Source organism: Astatotilapia calliptera, chromosome 15 (genome assembly GCF_900246225.1).
Source record: "Astatotilapia calliptera chromosome 15, fAstCal1.2, whole genome shotgun sequence".
NCBI lineage: Eukaryota > Metazoa > Chordata > Actinopteri > Cichliformes > Cichlidae > Astatotilapia > Astatotilapia calliptera.
The window spans coordinates 33,407,931-33,426,023 of NC_039316.1; the positions used below are offsets into that span (position 1 = coordinate 33,407,931).

Here is an 18,093-nt window from a genome sequence, read left to right on the forward strand (position 1 = left end):
AGAGAAGAGCTAAAAAAATGCCAGGTAACTATAAAAGATTTTAAAAGGGATGTTGCCATTAAGAGATCGCAAACACTTTGATTACAATCAATTGATAAAAAGTAAAGCAAAAAAAACTCTGAGATTTTTATTTGGTTGCCTTGAAGTGTAAAAGATGGTTAGTGTCTCCAACATGTGGACATGCCTGACACATTAAACAACAACAAATGAGCTTGGTGTTTTATTTATATAAGATAAGATAAGATAAGATAACCTTTATTAGTCCCACACGTGGGAAATTTGTTTTGTCACAGCAGGAGTGGACAGTGCAAAAGTTATGAGGCAAAAATTAGAATACATGATATATTACTGTACCCTCTTAGATACCTGCTGTCACGGCCTGTGGCTCAGCATCCAGGGAGCTGTGGGAGGCTGCGGTGGCCACACCCTCGGGCTGGGCCGCCTCCAAATCACCTACGTCTCATCTGAGGCAATCACCGGAGGACTACTTCAGCCAGCTCTGACGGCTTTTCCTCGCCAGTCTGTAAGTCTCCTCCCAGTGTGACCAGCATTCGGCGTGGAAGCCTGTGGCCTGCCTGTCATCCTGCCTTACTGCCTCCCTCCCTAGGATTCCTTTCATGGGCACCTCTCCCCTCCAAGCTCCACAGTCCTGCTCTACTTGTAAGCCTCGGCTACTTATGAAGTCTAGCTGTTCATTTCTTGACAATCTGCGTGCTGTTAACTCTGTCTCCCCTTTCTGTTGCAGTTTCCCCACGGTCCCGATTACTGTGCTCCTGGGCTCCACGCTCCTCGTTTCCCCCCGTGGCGTGGGCTTTATTTTTCCGTTTCCTTAACGTTGTTAAAAGATTCTTCAGTTCAATAAAAACGTGTACATAGTTCTGAGCTGCGGTGTGCTGAGTCTGCTTTGGGGTCCTGTTACCTGAACACTCCATGTTCTGTGACACCTGCTATTCAGAATAGGAGAAGTGTATTCAGACTGAAATCATTTCAAACTGCTGATGGAATTGCCGTTAAAGAACTGAAGTCTAATATGGATTTTTTTTAAAAACCACAGACATAGCTAATGTAAACTAAGAATGACTGCATCCCGTTTAGATTTGAGGCTGTAGAAAGAAGTAAAGCCATGGGTATATCATTGGTTATTCCTTTGTTTCCGTTACAAGTTGTCAACATTTCGTCTGGAACATCTTATCCTCTGAGAGCTTATGAGAAGATGATGTGAATAAACGCAGCATGGCTCAACTGGATCAAACTGTTTACATAGACAAAAGCCAAGTTGTACAATTTTATAGGCTGGCTATCCTATCCAGTTTCTCTTTTGTATGCTTAGGAAGCTCTCCACATAGACAAGCAACTGTTGCAGCAGAAAGATGCAGAACTGAGACGGGTAAAAGAGGAACTCGAGAAACTCCCTCAAGAGAGGAAAACTCACCTTATGTTGTTAGAGGAAGAAAAGCAGCGATTACGCATACAGTTGAGGAGGAGAACAGTGCAATAAAGAGCTGCTCTGTGATGCAGAAATCAGTATATTTTATTTACGGGAAAAAAATTAAAAGATGAATTTAATGCATGTCTGCTGTGTTATCATTTGTTCTTTAAATGTGCACCTCTGTGCAAATGTTTAGACAGAACAACTGGTGAACCAGCAGATAATGATTGATCGCCTTCGTGGCGAACTCATGACCTTTCGGGGGACAGCCTCAGGGGCAACAGTGGAAGTGGGGGGGGGGTCTGAGTACTCAGGCAAGAGACCCCCCAGTGTCCCTCTGATCACACACAGCTGCATGTGGAGGCCTCCCAGGAAGGTAGGAAGCAGTGGGTAGCAGTGTTGGTCAAGTTACTTGAAAAAAGTAATCAGTAACTAATTACTGATTACTTACCCCAAAAAGTAATCCCATTACTTTACTGATTACTTATTTTCAAAAGTAATTAATTACTTAGTTACTTAGTTACTTTTTAAAAACACGATTTACAACCTAAAGAGGTAATAAAGCGATAGATCTTTCAGCCCAATTCTACTTTTTCTACATAATCCATCATACAAAATGTAATCAAATGGAAAAGTCTCTTTTTTTAACTTGTTTTATTAGTTTTAATCTTTTAACTTTATGCATCAAGCAAAAATGTAATTATATGCAACATTCTCTGAGTTGAATAAATTAGTTTAACATTTAAAACTATATTCCACACATTCCAGCACATAAAGTAAAATATTTTTTGTGTTTACACTCACTCTTTCAAATAGATGCAAGTAAAACACAGCAGAACATAAATAAAGTCAAAGACTCAGCGGTCCTGTTGCTCTATTTTCACCTGTAAAGCAGGACTGTGGTAGGCGGAGGTTTACCCTGGTGCAGGTGTGCCGCGGTCAGTTGAAGAATCCGTGAGTTTCTCTGTGAATTACCCATTACGTCGTTGCGCACTCGGTGTTTGTTTGGAAGTTTAGGGGGTTTTTTCGCTGTAAAAAGAAGTTTTCTTCCCACGCACGATGGACGCTAATGTTTTTGTCACTTTTTATGGAATCAAACTCAAAGTAAGGTCAGTACTTCCACGCTTTAAACGCTGCACGCTCATACTCTCTCCCACAATCGAAATGTGATCCACTGTTGATCTGCACACGGCTGTTGTCACTAACGGCGCACTCGCTTACGTCACTGTCATGAGACATTCTCGCAAAAAATCACGGTTTTAGTAACACAGTAACGCAGCATTCCTACGGGAAAGTAACGGTAATCTAATTACCGTTTTTGCAATAGTAATCCCTTACTTTACTCGTTACTCGAAAAAATTAATCAGATTACAGTAACGCGTTACTGCCCATCTCTGGTGGGTAGTGTGTGGGTTAGGTTGATGTCCATAAGTGAGGGGTTTTTTTGTTGTTGTTGTTTTTGTTTGGTCTGTTATAATGGGGTTTTTTGTGACTTTTGTTATCTGTGATACTAAAAAGTGTGCCTATAGACTGGAGAGGGTAATGGCAGCTTTTAAAATCCATGGCCAACTCCTGCTGGCTGAAATCGAGGAAAAAGATGACGTGTACTGCCCGCTCTTAAGTGGGTCTGGATGAGTGAAGCTTTCTGTTAATGTAAAGCTTTTTAATGACATATCTAATCCATGATATATCTTATATAGCATGTCTCAGTTTTTCTACATGAAGAAAATGTGTAAAATACAGAAAAGGTTCTGGTAGACAGGTGATGTATTTATGGGGATGTCAGGAACAGTTTCTGTAGTAGATACCAGGTGGTAAACAAAGCTGCTTGATGTTGTAAAGCACTCAATACAATGACTTAATGGGGTTTTAGAGTTCAGGCCAGAAGAACTTAAATTTCTTGTAACGGTAATTATTTTTGTTTTCCTGTTTTATTTCATCTTTCTACAACAGCACCATCATAAAAAATAAGAACTGCAAACTGTTGACCTGGAGAGATGATGCAGTAAAATCTCATTACTCTTTGCTCAGTCCTTTTATTTGTCTTCCACTGTGGTTATAAATTTTTATCCTACAAGTTTTTGTTCCTCCCACATATTTTTTGGGGGGGGTTTTTTTTGGGGGGGGGGGGGGGGGGTCTAAATCTTTCAAGTTGTCAAATGTCTTAAATCATAAATGTGTCATGAATTTGTCATCTTTTGACTTGAATTAATAAAAGCACACACACAGACCTCCTGATATCCATAAATAATTGTGTCCTTTCTGCAATTTTCTGTTTCACAGGGAAACAAGAAAGGCAAGAAAGGCTCAGAGGCAGATCTATGAAGGTTTCAGAAGGAAAATGCCTGAAAACAAAATGAAATAAACAAATGAAGAAACCCCTGAAGAATATTCCCACTATTTATCGAAATCAGGGTTCTTTTTTTTTTTTTTTTTTTTTGTTAATTCTTAGACTCCTGGTCAGCCTGTAATGCATGCCCTCCCTAAACACACACACACAAACACACACACACACTAATAGAAAAAGCTAGATTTGGCACGATATGTTACACAATTAAATAAGATTTACAAGAGGCTTTCTGAAATATCGACAAACGTTCTAAGCTTGTGCTAAAGTAGCTGCTTGGCACATCGTGCTGCCCTCTTCAGGCCTAAGAGTGCCTTTGGATCTCCTGTACTGTCGAAGGCTCTGTGCCTGGGCCCTATTTCAGGAAGCCAGTTTAGAAAACTCAGAGTGAAAAACGATACTCAGGGTTGAGTAACCCCGAACTGTCCAACTCGGAATATTCGGTTTCAGAAAGGCTGATAACAATTAGTTCAATCAACGTGGAGTTGCTTTAACCCCAAGTTAAACGCGCGCACGAGGATACATAAAGCCCTGATTAGTGGAGCACAGATTAAGCGAGTCACCATGGAGACGAAGGGAAAGAAGGCGCGGTCAATGTATTTTACAGCGCTTGAGGCCGAAATTCTGATGGCAGCATATGCCGATAACATGCAAATTTTGCGGAAAAAAGTAACACAGCCTCAGCTGCAAAAGAAAGGGAGCATGCATGGCAAAACATAGCCGACAGAGTCAATGCGTGAGTGTTAATTTAAACATTGATTTCCACCCATTTAACACGTTATTATATTATATTTTATTTTATTTTTTAATTTATACATTTTATTTTGTGATGTGATGTGAGCGCAGGTGCAACCCAACAGGCCCCAAACGTGCCTGGCAGCAAGTAAAAATGAAATATAAAAATATAGTCCAAACAGGTAAGGTGTAATTGTATTATGAGCCATAGTGCTTGGTCTGTTTGTCCGATGTAAATCAATTGCAGTTAGAGGCTACATTAATTTCCCCTCTGTAAGCACTTATTGAAATTATCTGAGCACATTACAAGTACATATTTGCTTACTCTGTATGCTCAAATGTGACCCGTTATAGCCAACAGAAAAAATAGCGGAGGCCCGAAAAACAGGTGGGGGTCCTCCACCACCACCACTCACAGAGGCTGAGCAGTTGGCTTCCACATTTGTGATAATGTTGGCAGCATCACATATGATCTTCACAGTGCAGAGAACACAAATTGGCATCCATTACTATGATGAAATAATTTGTTAGTTTGACATGCTACAGGGAACTATGTACCTGTACATTAATGCTGTGGAAAGACTTCCTGTTCACATAGTCTCCTTCATTTACTGAAGGAGCAATGATTGGAATGTGAGTGCCATCTGTACAGCCAATCACGCCTGGGAACCGTGAAAATAAATGTAAAATTTAAGTAGTAGTTCAAGTATCACCACATCATGGATTAAGTTTTGTTCATCCTGATACCTGCAATTTTGTGGCATCCCTCTTTGATAAATCTTGTGGGTCTATGACCGGGGAACACCACAAACGAGTACAGGAGACGTTTCAGTGCAACTGTAACATTCCTGACTGCCCGACAGACGGTAGCCTTGGAAACGTGCTCAGCGTCACCAATATTATACAGAAAGCTCCCGTTTGCAAAAAACCGAAGTGAAATACAAATAATATGTACAGAACTGAGAGGATGTCCGCGATGTGTCACATGAGCAATATATGGCCTGAGGATGTTATCCAAATAACTTATAGATTGTGCTGAAAAATGGTAACGTTCACACAGGAAATCATCAGGAAATGATAAAATGTCCGAACGCGCTCTAATCACTCTCTCCCGGCGGAGAGCTCTGCGGAGAATTTGGGCTTCAACATCTACTGGCTCTTCAAGGACGGGGCACGCCATGTCTGACACTTCCTACAGTCAGGTTTCCGACAAAGAGGCGGAGAAAGTCAGGGTTAGTTGAAGTAAACCTGCTAGGGGGCAGGTTAGCTTCACGGAGTGTGTCGTCATAGTAACTCGCTCGGAATTAATCTAAACTCGCTTTGTGAAACCGAAAACCCAGAGTTTTTGTTAACTCAGGGTTTACTTACTCAGAGTTTGTGTAACGCAATCTGTACTTACGCCAAACCTTTAATGCGTGGAAATCAGGACTGTTGACCTTGGGCAGTTCACTAGGTGTCGGTGTCATCAATTTCACCCCGATGTTTAACCCAGAACCACAGTTTCTCTAAAAATAGGTTACAAGAAATCAAATGTATCCCAAATACCTGTATCCTGTCAGAAGCTAGTTTCGTAAAGGAGATTGGTAGTAGCTGCTCCACCACAGGAACAATAAGGCTTCCAGCACACAATGGACACCACACTTACTTAACATAAACACATTTATTAGACACAATTTTAAATAATAAACCCCTTTTTTGTAGTGTCTTTCCACTCAGTGTCATAAGAAAAATAAAATAAATAAATAAAAACAAATATGTATCCTTTAAGGTCCTTTGGCCAAAAGAAAATCACCTGAGCTCAGGGAAAAATAAAGCGCATCGTTGGGGCCCTTTGAATTGTTCCTACCGCTCTGTTGGAACGGTGTAGCATCCAATAATAGCATCCAGCAAGCAGCAACGACCATCTATTTGCCAGGACGGTTCGGCAGAGTCATCAGATGAGGACTTCCACAAGGCAGTTCATCCAGTAGGATCCAGGGCACCAAAAGGGCAAACAAACCAGCCTACACACAAGTGTGCAGAAGAATTAACTGAAATGTTCATAAGTCTCAGTACCACTGACTCAGTGTCCATGTCACTAACGGCTTATTTAACAGACTTACCATTATAATAATACAGGTTTGTCAAAATACAACATAACAGAACATAAATGCCGTTAACAATGCTTATTAATGCTGTTCTCTTAGGCATAACATAATAACACTGTAACTGACCTCGTGTCGGCCGCCATTTCAGGACATTAGCTAGGCTCACTTAACGGCTAGCTTGCTAACAGTCAGCCAATAACACACGTTATACAATATTTAGCCTCTTTCTTAACAACATGACAGCGGTAGATTTGATACCTCGCTGCAGTATAATAAGGCACAAAACATTTCATACGAACATGAGCTGCACGCTAACTCACCAGAGGAGTTCGTGTAATGGCGAATGCTGTCGGACTCAGCTCCGCTTCACATTTGTAACCGCTACAAGACTTTTTCCTAACAACATATTAAATCATTAGCTTCACATATAAAGGTTTTTAAAACTATTTACAGCAACTCAAATGTCTACTGTACCCGAATTTCCAGCTCGTAGAGGGCACGAGAGCAGCATGCGCCTCATCGGATGAACGGAAGGAAAAACTCTGTAGCTGGACTAGAGAGTGGCTATGCGCACGGCACAGTGGTGCGTTCAGTGACCACAAATAATCAGAAATCCCATACTCAAACAATGATCTGGGTTACATTTGCACTAAACCGGCTTCCTGAAATAGGGCCCTGGGGCCCGTTCTTCGTACGTCGCTTACTACATCCAAGATCAAATGACACATCCAAGATCAAATCATCGCGCTAACTCTGAGCTCGCTATTCCGGTTCTCCGAACACACCTGTTGTTGACGATTAGTATAGCTGGATGAAGTAATGTGAGATCACTGGGTGGCCCAACAGGGGCTACGCATCGATAGTAGAAACATTGATCGGCAACCCTTTGATTGGTCGGCGAAAATGTCGAAGGAGCGCGCTCGGTATTCTTCGGCAGCAGAGCCAGAACTCTTGAGTGAGGGATTTTAGGAGTTTCAGAGTCTAATTAAAACGCAAGAGAACACTGCAAAGGCTGCAAAAGCAAGGAGAGAGGGCTGGCAGAAAGTTGCTGACAAATTAAACTCGTAAGTAATTTAATAATAACAATAATAATGGAGTGGATCTATATAGCGCTCTTCAAGGCACCCAAAGCGTTTTACAATTCCACTATTCAGTCACTCTCACATTCACACACTGGTAGCTGTCACAGCTGCCCTGGGGCAGACTGACAGAAGCCAGGCTGCCATATCGCGCCATCGGCCCCTCTGGCCAACACCAGTAGGTGGTAGGGTAGATTTATCATATCACACTATATTATCCAATATTATATTACATTATATTATATTACATTATGTTATATTATATCCCCTTTCACATTAGAGCCACAACAGGACCCACTAGAACATGGGAACAAGTAAAAGTGAAATATAAGAATATTCTACAGAATGGTAATATTGATCACTTATATTGCTTTTCGTCTCTTGGACAGAGACCCTGAAATAATCTGTTTGTTTGTTTATAACAGCAACCAAGAAAAGGGGCAGCGCAAAAAAAGACAGGTGGTGGTCCTGCACCCCCTCGTCAACAAGTTGGTTAAGTAAATAATACCCTCACGGGAATATCGATATCTCTCTATGAGCACACTGTCGCGCTGAGCTAAAGGATCCTGTCTGTCCCGCAATATACGCTGGATTCTGAGGACTCTCCTTATCAATCTTGCACCTTCCGCAATGGGTGGCTCGCGTAAACGGACAGGACATGGCTGCGACAGACTTCCCAAATCCACCTTCGCTTTTATAGCCGTGGTCTCTCATCTTGATTACACGAAGTAATTTACAATTACTACTCTGAAATATGAATTACATCTGTAATAATCACATACATGTAATAGAATGTTAATAGTACATTTCCCTTTTTTAGGAAATGACCTGTATGTATCTGTGTGACATCAATAAAAGGATCAAGTGCTGCATTATCTTTAGTTGCATTGATAATATTTATTTATGGTGAAACAGTGGAAAAATATCGCTGTTGCTTTCGTATAAATGAAGCGGACATACCTGCGTGGCCGCGATCTAATCCTGTTTACATAAAGTAAACCTGCTCGCGAGCAGGTTTACGCTTACGGCTCTGTTGCTATGACAGCAAGTCCCGGATGAGCTTCGGGGAACCGACTGATCCAGGATCACGCGAAATCGTCAACAATCTAATCCGGCTAACCTACTTAGCGAGGTACGAAGAACGGGCCCCTGAGTGGCCGCGATCTAATCCAGGTTTACGCTTACGGCTCTGTTGCTATGACAGCAAGTCCCGGATGGGCTTCGAAGAACCGAACGATCCAGGATCACGCGAAATCGTCAACAGTCAAATCCGGCTAACTTACTTAGCGAGGTACGAAGAACGGGCCCCTGATCTTTAAAGGTTTTGTTGCCATCAACTACCACTTATCACCTGTGCGTCACCTTTGGAGGCTGTTAAAATTATAATGATTCATTATTATTCCTGGAATGAGAGTTTAAAAGTGAACTGAGAGCATCTAGGATTTGAACTGCTGTCTGATTTTTATGGTGCACTATATCTTTAAGTTAAGTCCGGTTACATAACTACGGTGGCCCCTAGAGACAAAGCATGTACAAACTCCAAAACACGTACAAAATCCAAAACACGTACAAAATCCAAAACACGTACAAACTCCAAAACACATGCAAAATCCAAAACATGTACAAAATCCAAAACACATGCAAACTCCAAAACACAACGGAAGTGCTCCAGGGCCCTGTTTCAGGAAGCCGGTTTAGTGGAAAAACTGAGTAAGTATACCCTGAGTTAACGAAAACTCTGGGTTTTCGGTTTCACAAAGCGAGTTTAGATGAAGCCTCAGTGAGTCACTATGACGACACACTCCGTGAAGCTAACCTGCCCCCTAGCAGGTTTACTACAACTAACCCTGACTGTCTCCGCCCCTTTGTCGGAAACCTGACAGTAGGAAGAGTCGGACATGGCGTGCCCCTTCCTTGAAGAGCCAGTAGATCGTGAAGCCCAAATTCTCCGCAGAGCTCTCCGCCGGGAGAGAGTGATCAGAGCGCGTTTGGACATTTTATCATTTCCTGATGATTTTCTGTGCGAACGTTACCGTTTCTCAGCACAATCTATAAGTTATTTGGATAACATCCTCAGGCCATATATTGCTCATGTGACACATCGCGGACATGCTCTCAGTTCATTACATATTATTTGTATTGCACTTCGGTTTTTTGCAAACGGGAGCTTTCTGTATAATATTGGTGACGCTGAGCACGTTTCCAAGGCTACCGTCTGTCGGGCAGTCAGGAATGTTACAGTTGCACTGAAACGTCTCCTGTACTCGTTTGTGGTGTTCCCCGGTCACAGACCCACAAGATTTATCAAAGAGGGATTCCACAAAATTGCAGGTATCAGGATGACCAAAACTTAATTTATGATGTGGTGATACTTGGACTACTACTTAAATTGCACATTTATTTTCAGGGTTCCCAGGCGTGATTGGCTGTACAGATGGCACTCACATTCCAATCATTGCTCCTTCAGTAAATGAAGGAGACTATGTGAACAGGAAGTCTTTCCACAGCATTAATGTGCAGGTACATAGTTCCCTGTAGCATTTCAAACTAACAAATTATTTCATTATAGTAATGGATGCTAATTTGTGTTCTCTGCACTGTGAAGATCATATGTGATGCTGCCAACATTATCACAAATGTGGAAGCCAAGTGGCCAGGCTCTGTCCATGACTCACAAATATTCCGTGAATGTACACTGAGCACAAAATTTGGACATGGTGAGTTGAGAATACTTTAAAATATATAAAGACCAATTGCTTCAGGGACATTTGAACTGAAGTGTATCCTTCTGTCTTAGGAGAGTTCACTGGCTACTTGCTTGGTGATAGGGGGTATCCATGTTTACCCTATTTGCTTACCCCTTACCCTGACCCTGAACCGGGCCCACAGCAGCGATATAATCTGGCTAATTGCAGGACAAGAGCCAGAATTGAAATGACTATCGGAATGCTTAAGGCCCGGTTCCAGTGCCTGCAAAGACTCAGGGTCACCCCAGAAAGGGCATGTGACATTATTGTGGCATGTGTGATTCTTCACAACATTGCCACAATTAGAGGAGAACACTGTCCTTCTGAACCAAACATCAGCAGTGATCCAAACCATGAACATCCTGACCCTCCCACGGACATACAAGATGGAAGCGCAGTCAGAGACACCATATGTCACAATCATTTCTTTTGACCCATCACCTCAACATGTTGAAAGAAGAATAAACAGATTTTTTGTTCAACTGGCTTTATTGGTCGCCTGTGTTTCCTGTACACAAAGTATTAAAAGATGTAAACCTCATAAAGTGTCTCTGTTGCTTCCTCCTCTGTAACAGCTGTCAATGTTTCTTCATTATTTTCCTGTAGTAAAGAAAAAAACAACATTACTGTTCTACTGTAAACTCATATAATCTGTGGAGTATTACTCACAACTGCATGTTGGTCTGGCTCAACAGGAGGCTGCACCAGATGCAGTACACCATCACCATCAACTGATAGAATATGAGGTTTATACAGGTCACTTATAACTTACAAGGGACCAAATGGCAATTAACAAACATACCAATCACCTTACACTTCATTGTCATTATGCTCTCAAAGACAACCAAGACTGAGGGAAGGCAAAATCAGTAGGAAAATAACTTCACTACAAAATAATCCATTATGGTAAAGAGTTTATCAAATGAATGAGTAGCACTGCAAAGGTGACTGTGAAGAAAGGATGTATGCACATCATGTATTATTTTGAATTTACCCCCTATGTAGGCACTTGTGTCTTGCGGGGTTATTGACTCAGAGGATGTCCCCGCAGAGATGCCTTCGGCCACAGGGCGCCCACTGTTTTGGCTGAGGGCCAACTGCTCAGCCTCTGTGAGTGGTGGTGGTGGAGGACCCCCACCTGTTTTTCGGGCCTCCGCTTTTTTTCTGTTGGCTATAACGGGCCACATTTGAGCATACAGAGTAAGCAAATATGTACTTGTAATGTGCTCAGATAATTTCAATAAGTGCTTACAGAAAGAAAATTAATGTAGCCTCTAACTGCAATTGATTTACATCGGACAAACTGACCAAGCACTGTGGCTCATAATACAATTACACCTCACCTGTTTGGACTATATTTTTATATTTCATTTTTACTTGCAGCCAGGCACGTTTGGGGCCTGTTGGGTTGCACCTGCGCTCACATCACAAAACAAAATGTATAAAATAACAAATAAAATAACATATGATAAAATAACGTGTTAAATGGGTGGAAATCCCTAGATCAATGTTTAAATTAACACTCACGCATTGACTCTGTCGGCTATGTTTTGCCATGCATGCTCCCTTTCTTTTGCAGCTGTGGCTGTGTTACTTTTTTCCGCGGAATTTGCATGTTATCAGCATATACTGCCATCAGAATTTCGGCCTCAAGCGCTGTAAAATACATTGACCGCGCCTTCTTTCCCTTCGTCTCCATGGTGACTCGCTTAATCTGTGCTCCGCTTATCAGGGCTTTATGTATCCTCGTCCGCGCGCTTCACTTGGGGTTAAAGCAACTCCGCGTTGATTGAACTAATTGTTATCAGCCTTTCTGAAACCGAATATTCCGAGTTGGACAGTTCGGGGTTACTCAACCCTGCGTATCGTTTTTCACTCTGAGTTTTCTAAACCGGCTTCCTGAAATAGGGCCCAGGGGCCCGTTCTTCGTACGTCGCTCACTACATCCAAGATCAAATGACACATCCAAGACCAAACCATCGCGCTAACCGTGAGCTCGCTAATCCAGTTCCCCGAACACACCTGCTGTTGACGATTAGTACAGCTGGACGCAGTAATGTGACATCACTGGGTGTCGTAAAAGGGGCTACGCATCGATAGTGGAAACATTGATCGGCAACCCTCTGCGAAAATGTCGACGGAGCGCGCTCGGCTCGGTATTTTTCGGCAGCAGAGCAAGAACTCTTGAGTGAGGGATTTCAGGAGTTTCAGAGTTTAATCAGAACGCAAGGGAACACTGCAAAGACTGCAAAAGCAAGGAGAGAGGGCTGGCAGAAAGTTGCTGACAAATTAAACTCGTAAGTAATTTAATAATAACAATAATAATGGAGTGGATTGATATAGCGCTTTTCAAGGCACCCAAAGCGCTTTACAATGCCACTATTCAGTCACTCTCACATTCACACACTGGTGGAGGCAGCTACAGTTGTAGCCACAGCTGCCCTGGGGCAGACTGACAGAAGCCAGGCTGCCATATCGTGCCATCGGCCCCTCTGGCCAACACCAGTAGGCGGTAGGGTAGATTTATTACATTACACTATATTATCCAATATTATATTACATTATATTATATTATGTTATATTATATCCCCTTACACATTAGAGCCACAACAGGACCCACTAGAACATGGGAACAGGTAAAAGTGAAATATGAGAATATTCTACAGAATGGTAATATTTATCACTTATATTGCTTTTCGTCTCTTGGAAAGAGACCCTGGAATAATCTGTTTGTTTATAACAGCAACCAAGAAAAGGGCAGAGCAAAAAAAAAGACAGGTGGTGGTCCTGCACCCCCTCGTCAACAAGTTGGTTAAGTAAATAATATCCTCACGGGAAAATCGATATCTCTCTATGAGCACACTGTCGCGCTGAGCTAAAGGATCCTGTCTGTCCCGCAATATACGCTGAATTCTGAGGACTCTCCTTATCAATCTTGCACCTTCCGCAATGGGCTGCTCGCGTATACGGACAGGACATGGCTGCGACAGGCTTCCCAAATCCACCTTCGCTTTTATAGCCGTGGTCTCTCATCTTGATTACACAAAGTAATTTGCAATTGCTACTCTGAAATATGAATTACATCTGTAATAATCACATACATGTAATAGAATGTTAATAGTACATTTCCCTTTTTTTAGGAAATGACCTGTATGTATGTGTGAAATCAATAAATGGATCAGGTGCTGCATTATCTTTAGTTACATTGATGTTATTTATTTATGGTGAAACAGTGGTGGAATATCGCTGTTGCTTTCGTATAAGTGAAGCGGACATACCTGCGTGGCCGCGATCTAATCCTGTTTACATAAAGTAAACCTGCTCGGGAGCAGGTTTACGCTTACGGCTCTGTTGCTATGACAGCAAGTCCCGGATGAGCTTCGGGGAACCGAACGATCCAAGATCAGGCGAAATCGTCAACAATCAAATCCAGCTAACTTACTTAGCGAGGTACGAAGAACGGGCCCCAGGACGTTAGGGGCAGTGTTGAGCTCGATTTGCAAAATAAACGGCAAGTTTGTTGCAAACACATGGGCTAGTCTAGTCTCCATCGCAATTCCCAGGTTGCCTAGCAACCATGATACTAACCGCTGGAAACGTGTCATACAACTTTGTTTGACAGAAATGAAGGAGAACATATTTTGTTCATTTGTTTGTTTGTTTCTACAAGAGCTTTGTGTGATTTAATAAGTATCTGAGGCTGAGACCACAGGACAGTAAAACATATTTTTGGGCTTCATTTCTGTACTGAACAGTCATTTAAGATTAGTTAGTAAATAACAATTAGCTAATGTTGTTCATGAGACTAAAGTCATATCACTTTGGTAATGTAAATATAATATGGCCAATATTATAGTTATTATTATATTAATCATTATTAGCTATTACAGCAGTGAACATGAACTGTGTCAAATACTGAGCTTCAGTACAGATTCAAGTGGTAGTTATTTACATGTCTTATCACCTTAAATCTTCACTCAAAGACAAGTATATAGGAATGACTGCCAAATTTATTTGCCACTGAAGCAGAAGGATGGCATCTGAATAAAACCTCTCTTGACATGCCTAGATGACATTAAAGCTTGGTTGGCTCTAAACTTTTTAAATTTCAATGAAAAGAAAACAGATTTGTTGGTGTTTGGACCCAGTGGCCCCTGTGAGTCCTCTTCTTTTGATTTGGAAGGTTATTTTAAACCTGTTGTTACTGCCCTTGGTTTTAAGTTGGACCAGTCCAGTTTTTATCATTTAAGGTGACTGGCAAGAGTGAAATCTTTTCTTTCTAGGCAGCACTTTGAAACCGTGATCCATGTTTTCACTTCTTCCCCTGTGGACTACTGTAACAAACTTTATGTGGGGGTCAGTCAGTTGTTACTCTGACGTCTGCAGCTGGTTCAACATGTATATTGACAGTGCATATATAGGTGTATCATATATAAGAGACAAATGTTGTTCCTTCAGTATGTTGGCATTACTAAATTTGGCTCATTGCTTACATATATTTATAAAAAGAAAATGTACAAGCTGTGATAACTGTTTCTGATCAAATGAAGAGTAGACTGATATATGAAATATTCCTTTATTGGGTGAGAAAATCAGACCATGTCATAACTGCTTTTAGTCATACAGAATAGATATCAGAGCCTTAAACAGGCTGACTTCTGCTAAATGGGTCAAACTGGGCAGAAAGTCTACAAACACATAACATCCTTATAGAATATGATGTAACACTATAGATCAACTTACCTCAGAATATATAAAGCATATAAACAATTACAGCAATATGATGCAACAAACACAGCAGTGCTACTGATCCAAAATACTCAAAGCTTCATAGAACTGAAACAAACATTTATTTTTAGGTCCATTCTGCTGCTGATACATACTTTATTTTTCTGAACATTAAACTTGTTGCTGCCTTTCATAGTGTGTAACTTGAAGGCCCTGAGTACTTTCTCCCACACTGAAAACACTGGAATGATAAAATTATTTGAACATTACCTAATAAGACTGATTCAGGACAGACAATTAGTTATGTTAAACTTTCCTAGCAGTCCTTCACAAACAGGGAACAGTCTGTCTATTCTCTCCATCTGTCAGCTGCTGCTGGCTCTTCCTCCTCCTCTTCCTCACACACTGCTGAGTTTGTCCTGGTGGATCATCAGGGGTGCAAAGCCTCACAGATGATGTGCAGCAGTGGGTCCCTCAGTCTGTCCTCACTCTGGACACTTGCAGTTGTCACACATGGAAATCAAATGTGTCACACATGGATGTCACGCAGGATTCAAACTAGAGCTGGGCGATATGAGATTTTTTCATATCACGATATGTTTTTTTCATTTCAGGCGATAACGATATCTATCACGATATAAGCCAAATAACTATATTTGTAAGATTTAAATGTGCCGTTGCTCACAAGTAAAATGTGAAATAATCAGCAGCTTGTTTTTATTTAAATATCTATTTCCCATAATAAGTTCAACAGGGTAGATGTACTTAAGGAACATGAGACTTTTTCAGATAAATAAAGGCAAATATTGCAAACTACACAAAAGGCAGCCGCTAAAGCGTTTAAGTTTCAAAATAGAACAAACGAAACAGACTAAATTGTCAATTCCACTTAGAAACAAAATATTAATTCTAAAAATAAATCTTAGTTTGTGTTACAGAAGAACAGACAAAACGGACTAACTTTTGTCAATATCAAATAAACTGAGAACTAAAAGGAAATTCTCAATCTCTCCTTGTTGTATAGCTTAGCTTTTCAAACAGTTTTAACAGTTACTTTAGTCTGACAAAAGCCGAATGACGAATTAGCGCTTCCAGTCAGAGACTGAGGCTACGTCCACACGTACACGGGTATTTTTGAAAACGGAGATTTTCCGTTTTCGTTTTAAAAAATAATCCCGTCCACACATAAAGGCAGAAATGAAGGAAAACGCTGCTATGAACATGCCAAAGCAGCAGGTGGCGCTAGATTCCTAACCGTGCAGAAATGTTGGCCAATCAGAAGTCTAGAAGCCTCGGTGGGAAAAAGTAAACAAAGCTGGAGCATAGAAGCAGAACCGAGTCGTATGTGTGGAGGGACAGTAACTGTGTGTATATGTAAGCATTTAAACACTGCAGAGAGTAGAATTAACAGTATTGTAGAAATTCATTTCACCGAAACAATAACGTGGCGCACAGTGTGACGCATGCACCAGTTCATTGTATTTCCAGACTTGCTTTCGGCACAATTTACAGTGCACGCTACTCTGTTTTTTGTCAGACTTGAAATAGCCGAAATACCTTCACACTACGGAACTTCTATGGCTCTTCCGTTCGACAATCTCTCCGGCGTTGGAACCATCATCTGTTTTCTCTTCGGTCACGCTCGGTTGATTTTTCTAGTCGGCACACTCATTTCCTCCATTACCCGCTGGCTGCTTCCCAAACAAACACACGTGCGGCTTGGCACTTGTGCTGTACGTAACAAGTCACGCGACGTGACGCTGCGGCTGTGATTGGTTCGGCTCTGCGCTACTTAATTTGGATTGGCTGATCTTTTTTTTTTTTTTTTTTTTTTTTAAGAGGACAAGAGCGACGAGGTCTATCGCGATAGCTTAATTTCTCTATCGAGTAAAAGTTATATCGCGATACATATCGTTATCGTTCTATCGCCCAGCTCTAATTCAAACACAAGTGTAACTTATAAATACATGTTCATACTTTTATTCCACAATCAGAGAGAAAGAAACAGAGAGGAAGTGCAGGACAGACAGACAGGTGACAGTCTCAGGTGTATACACTGCTACAAACAGGAGGATTTAGCGTTTGTGTTATTACGAGTGCAAGAAGAGTTCCCAGCTGGTACAGTGGACACATGTGTGACTCCTGTGATTAAAGCATCTTTCTTTCAGCTTAACGAGTGAACCGTCAGCTCGTTCAAACACACGTTAAAGTCCGTTTGGCTCGACACCACCGAACAGAGGCAGAAATATAACATAGCTAACATTAACAGTGCAGTGAATCCTGCTTGTGCCGTGATATTCAGGACTGCAAACCGAGCAGCATCACTGACTTTCAGCTTGTTGTGTTTGTGGATATATGACTGACTTTATTTATCCATAAAATCATCACATTCTCTGTAAGATTAAGGTCAACTATTGAACGGCGTATATTTTGAAGTAAAGGCTTTAAAACCAAGTTAGTACAAACATTGCTAATGTCACATAACTTTCCCGACATTTGGCCAACAGTAATTTTTTAAAATGTTCTTCATTATAAAAACATTTGGCCGCATTTCGAGCAGCCTTTGAATTGGGACAGCCTTTGTCGTGTCGCTGTGACGTAATCGTAACCTTAAAATGCGGCCTCGGTGTTGCCAACTCCTCAGTAAGGAAAATCGCTATTGGTTGTCCTAAAAGTCGCTAGAAGTCGCTAAATGACGTCATCACCTAATTTGCATAATTGGTCATGCTAATCTAATTGTAACCTATGTTGTTGGAGAGAGAAATAGCATCGTGGAAGAGACATAAAGTGAGTAAAAAACGTCCTAAATGCATTTAGAGTTTATTTAGAACTACAAATTACATTTCTTTTAGCAATTATTGTTTTTTTTTAATGTCACAATTCCAACCCTGCTCCTTTATCCGGGCTTGGACCGGCAAAAGTGACCCAAAATAGGCACTCT

The 18,093-nt window shown here is 41.3% G+C and overlaps 1 protein-coding gene across 1 annotated transcript in view; it reads right to left on the bottom strand.

Annotated features, from left to right (window-relative positions):
- Positions 1–932, bottom strand: part of LOC113006964 (uncharacterized) — a 29,682-nt gene extending 28,750 nt beyond the window's left edge. The window contains exons 1-2 of the mRNA XM_026143246.1: positions 920–932; positions 367–453 (exon numbers count right to left, since the gene is read on the bottom strand). Of these exons, the coding sequence (XP_025999031.1) occupies positions 367–453; positions 920–932 (100 nt within the window). The remainder of the gene's footprint in view (positions 1–366; positions 454–919) is intronic.
- Positions 933–18,093: the final 17,161 nt, after the last annotated feature.